Source organism: Schistocerca piceifrons, chromosome 3 (genome assembly GCF_021461385.2).
Source record: "Schistocerca piceifrons isolate TAMUIC-IGC-003096 chromosome 3, iqSchPice1.1, whole genome shotgun sequence".
NCBI classification, from domain to species: domain Eukaryota; kingdom Metazoa; phylum Arthropoda; class Insecta; order Orthoptera; family Acrididae; genus Schistocerca; species Schistocerca piceifrons.
In genome coordinates, this window is record NC_060140.1 from 906,589,200 (window position 1) to 906,594,492 (window position 5,293).

At 35.6% G+C, this 5,293-nt stretch overlaps 1 protein-coding gene across 1 annotated transcript; it reads right to left on the reverse strand.

The window, feature by feature from the left end:
- Window positions 1-3,668: 3,668 nt before the first annotated feature.
- Window positions 3,669-5,063, reverse strand: LOC124788072 (zinc finger protein 1-like). Its single transcript, XM_047255166.1, has 2 exons — window positions 4,726-5,063; window positions 3,669-4,256 (listed from the first exon to the last, which is right to left on the reverse strand). Exons 1-2 carry the CDS (start codon window positions 4,760-4,762, stop codon window positions 3,823-3,825), a joined length of 471 nt encoding a protein of 156 aa, XP_047111122.1. The 5' UTR covers window positions 4,763-5,063; the 3' UTR covers window positions 3,669-3,822.
- Window positions 5,064-5,293: the final 230 nt, after the last annotated feature.

The window sequence follows — 5,293 nt, forward strand, 5'->3', positions numbered from 1 at the left end:
AAAAGGAGTTGGTGAATTTCATGTACTTCTTATTGGTTTCTTTGTATATACCGTATTTACTGAACCTGTAAAACTGTCAAATCTGAAATACGTATGACAGTCAGTGTTTTACTATTCTTTTTCTTTGACATCTTCTCCTCCAAAGGCAATAGAAAACTGTTTTTCGTCTTGGTTTTCATCTGTTCTTGTGCTTATCATCTAATTTGTTTCTGGTTTGCCACTATTCTGTCTTTGAATTATGTAGACCTGATATTATAAATTATTAGATAGATATTGTATTTTACAGACTATAAGATGCTTTGGACTGTAAGATGCAATTTTTTACAAAAAACTTAACTTTTTTACCATTATTATTATTAGAGTACAAAGCCAGACTAAAAAAAAAAAATCTTAGTTTATAAAACCGAACTGACCTTTAAAATCCCTGAAAATCATCATCTGAACTTTCTTCTCCTTTCTCCTCTTCATTGTCGTCATTATCCTCTTCATATATAAGATGATCTTCACTGCCACTGAGAGCATTACTTTGCCACACTTATTGAAGGATTTAACAATAATGTCTTCTCTCACTGTAGACTATGACTGTTTTATCCACTGACATGCTTGTTTGATTGTAGGTCATTTTAAAGCTACCTTTGGGATGAATTCATGTTGGGTTTCATCCTTCATCTATATGTTCCATTCCTCTCTCGCATAAACATTAAATGGTTTATTTATCGAGACATCAAGAGGTTGCAATTGTGAAGTAAACCCTTCTGGAATAACAGCAAGCTCTGAATTTCTCTGTCTCACTTTCTCTTTCACCGAATTTTTCAAATGACTTCTGAACTGTTCTAGCACAAGAAGAGAACTCTTCTTCAATAAAGCACCTTCCCTTCTCTCCCACACTCCGTTAATCCATAATTTCACACCACCCTCATCCATACAACCCTTGCCATGTGCGTGAACAAGAACAACTGGCAGTATTTCAGAAGGTTTTGGCATTGTTTTCTCTTGAAAGTGATCGCTGGATTAAGTTTAGTACTGTAACCACAACATGAAAAGACATCAGTGTAGTTCTTTTTTCACGTCCACTTATTTTTATAGTTACAGTTTTAGCACCTTTCATGGCAACATTTCTGTCACTCAGCACATCAAATGTCAGAAGAGTTTCGTCCATACTCGCTATTTGGCTTACACCCAAACCTCCAGATGTCAGAAACTCAGACTGGTGCCAAATGTTGTGTGTTGATAGATTAACAACGAAAACTCCGATTTAGTTCATACTATATGCTGCCGCCCAGCAGAACAGGTGTAAACGTTAATTAAAGCAACACCAGAACTATCAGGGACAATGAAAAGAGTATTTGTGAATAGTTAATGTGTATGGCTTCTGAGGGTGAGTTAGTACAGCATTAGGTTGTTGATTCAAGGATCCCTGGTACAAACCCCATTAATGACTATTTTTTAAACTGTTTATGCATGAAACTGTTACATGAGAGAACATTTTCCTGATATGTAGAGAGACTTTTTAGAGTTTGTAGAAATGTTCTTTTTGCTTTCTGCTTTCACCTCATTAGTGAAAGCAGCATACCTTATAGGGTACATATGTGTGGTGTTCTGTCAGATTCTTTGGAACTGATTAGTCTGCAACAACAGAATAATCTTCTTAAGCTGCAGTACCTCACATACAGTCAGTTGCGTTCTTCATGCTTCTACAATTCTCACCGTCATGGTTGGATAATGGCTAAACTCGTTGATGAACCCAGACCCTTTGAAACTTCAACAAAGTTCAGTTTCAGACACAAGCTTTCATTCTGCAATCTACAGGGTGCATGCACAAATGCGGGATTCATCAAACGGTGTACGAAAGTACCAAACAGCCTGCCAATTCACCCATGGAAGTTATACTTGTTATTTAATCGTAGTAACGCTTTTCCTGTGGTCTGGTAATTCAAGTGTTACTTTTAATTAATGTTTATGCCTGTACTGCTGGACAACAGCACACAGTACCAACTAAATGGGAGTTTTAGTCAACATACAACAACATACAACTTTTGGTACAGATCTGAGCGTCTAACATCTGGAGGTTTGGGTGTACATTCCACACTGGTTTTCTTTCGATGTTGAATAATAAAGTGATGGAAAGATAACATTTTCTCATCATACTCTTGTAGCATTTTCTCAGGTATTTTGGGTTTGGTTCACAAGCTATGTCCATGATGCTTCATAAAATTGTATCACTAACCAACTTCACCCTTCACGTCTGTTAAGTTTGCCTATAGTGTTACCTCGTGAGCGTGTATTTGAACCATGTTTGTATTAATTCCGATGCCATTCTGATGGTTCCTTGAAACCATTTCAATGCATCATCATCTAGTTTTGGCCACTCTGGATTCAGTCCTCTATTTGAACGTTTAGTCTTCCTCATTTTTTTTTTTTTCAGTTCTCCTCTACTTGCTTGCCAATTGCGAATGGTTTTTTCTGTTGGTGGAGGGCCGAAATTCCACTCAGCTGCTCTGTTTCCATGTTCTCTTGTATATACTATTACTTTCAATTTATAGTCCATATCATATGAATATCTTTAACTTTTAACTAGCTACTAACAAAAATACTGTACGGTTACAGATAACACAAATTACTTTCAATTCAGGTTCACTGGTGCATAGATTGCAATGACATATCACTGGCTAAACAGTGTTCTGGGTTTGTGATGGTGGGGTGGGAGGGAGACAATGTTAGCAAGCTTGTGAATCCCCCAAACTCATGTTCCTTGCATCGGTGCACAGCTGACGACAGTTGACTCCAATGTTGCAAGATAGAGATGGGTTTCTGTGGCATCAAATATATGTAGTTTTTTAGACTGACAGGAATTTTAAATCAAACACTGGACATTTTTATATTAATTTCGAGTATAAGATGCACCTGAATTTTTGAGGCAATTTTTCGAAGAAAAAAGTGTGTCTTATAGTCTGTAAAATATAGTAAATATCTGAATTAATTGCCTAAACCCTCTTTTCTGGAGATGTAGCATTTTATTTGCATACATGTAACATTCATTCACTCATCTGTTCTTTTTTTCCCAACTTAATAACCCGATTCCAGATGATGACCCACTTTTTTTACAATTCACCAGTTTCCACCCTGTCTTTTATAAAAGGATCAGAGCTTGGCAGTGCACATCTAGTGTACACCCTCTGAACCCATAAAACAGCCCCCCCCCCCCTCCCAACACACACACACACACACACACACACACACACACACACACACACACACACACACAGAAAACATATTTTGAGATAGAACCAAACGCACAACTGTTCTAACATACTGTAATCTTAACAGAAACAGCATGAATGCTTTAAATTGTGTTACACAAAATAAATAAATAAATAAGATACACAATGGATGCTTGTATTTAAAGAACAAAATGAGAAGTAATTTTCAATGCATAATGTCAGAAATAATAAAAATGAAAGAACATACTTACATTACTAATGTATTTTTGGCTGAATAACAGCAATACATGAGTCAGGAAAAGATTACTTTTAACCTGTTTGTGCATTATATTATTCAGGCAAACAAAGAATACTGTTAGTCATGAGGGTATAAGATTTATTGACAGATAAATTCAACACTAGTAATCATTGTAAGCAGTCAACAAGCTTCATTTTAACTGTGCGACTAAACATAACAGTAAATTGTTTCTAGATGACATTTCAGCAGAAGTAAACAAATACAAAGTATGATGAAAAATTAAATGCAACACACAAACTACAAAGGAGACCAGTCAAACAGTGATAAGATACTTGACTGATTAACTTGTTTAGATTCTTAAAATCATTTCAAGTGAACATATCTTATATGCGCAGAAATATTACTCTTTCTTTTTGAGCGCAAGGGGCAAAATGGGCACTGAAATGCAGGTTCTTTTCCACATTCTAAACGGAGGTGGTGACGAAGTGTTCTTCTCCATTTATATGACTTTCCACAATTATCACATGGAAATACACCTGGACCTTCTGTTACAGGAAAAGCTCTTGTTCCAGTTGGCCTTTTATTCTTGAGGGATTCCTGTGTTCCTTCCGGCAGTTGCCATGTGTCAGAATCCAGAAGTGTTGCAACTTCAAAAAATGAATGAGCAGCTTGCTTCGCAAAGCTGTTGTGCACTAGCTGTGTAGAGCTTAGTTCAGCAGAAGACTGTGTTCCACTTCGAGAAATACTTTTATTTCGAAAGAACTGTTGCTTCTTGATTCCACATTTCAAGTCAGGCTCTGGAATAAATATGTAATGTAAATATTACTTTAGGAGGTAACCAACAACCACATTTAAGGATTGTTACTATACATCAGAAAACTGGGTTCATTTATAGTACGAGCATACTGTTCATGAAAAATATTCATATTCTAGTGAGAAACCTGTAGACAAACACAGAATACGGTGTACAGCCAAATACTTTTTAAATTTCTTACATTTGCATTAGCATTACACAAAGCATGACATTCAACAAATGTGTATTACCTAGACCCATATACTTTAAAAGGGCAAAAATTTCATCTGTTTCAAATACATGAACACCTAAAATTTAATTAAAGAAAACACTTTCAAATTATGATATTTAACTGCATAAAATCAACAATCTATATTATATACATATTGAACAGGACTGAATGTACATCACACATGAAAATGAGAATTTGAAAGTAATGGAAACAACTAAAGAAGTTTCCCATATATACATACCATCAACTTCAGTTGCCCTAGGGTGTATACGAATCATGTCTTTCTTCTCTTATATATCACACATATTGGGTTCTGGACTGCACTGGCTGTTAAAACAGAAATTCCACCTCTATTGCTTATGAAAATAATGTTGAAGTTTGGTTCCCAAATTGAGAGAATAATAATAATTATCCCAAAGTATATAAACTGTGACATAACATCTGATAAAACACTTTGAATTGTAGATAAACTCGATATATCTACAGTCATTATTTTTGTCACCAATGCTTGATATTTATGTACGTTACTGGTTGCCTGATTCATAAAACCAAATCATGCAGTTTGAAAGCCAATGCAAAATTTTCACAAAAAAAAAAAAAAAAAAAATTCAGAAAGAGTAGAGTAAAACTACAATGCAAGGCACAAAGCCTCCTGTTAATGACTACGCTATAGGAGATGAAGTGAAAAACAAGGATGGGGAAGAGTATTTGCTGTGCCTTTTAAAGACTATCGTCCTGGTGTTCACCTTCCCTGATGTATGGAAACCACAGGAAATCTAAATCTTGACTGCTCAAATGTCAGCTCAGTG

Excerpts from the sequence above, each read along its gene's own strand:
- LOC124788072 (XM_047255166.1), bottom strand. The coding sequence starts at position 4,762 with ATGATTCGTATACACCCTAGGGCAACTGAAGTTGATG. Across the intron at positions 4,257-4,725 it reads TAGGGCAACTGAAGTTGATG|AGCCTGACTTGAAATGTGGA; the intron begins GTATGTATATAT and ends TATTTATTCCAG.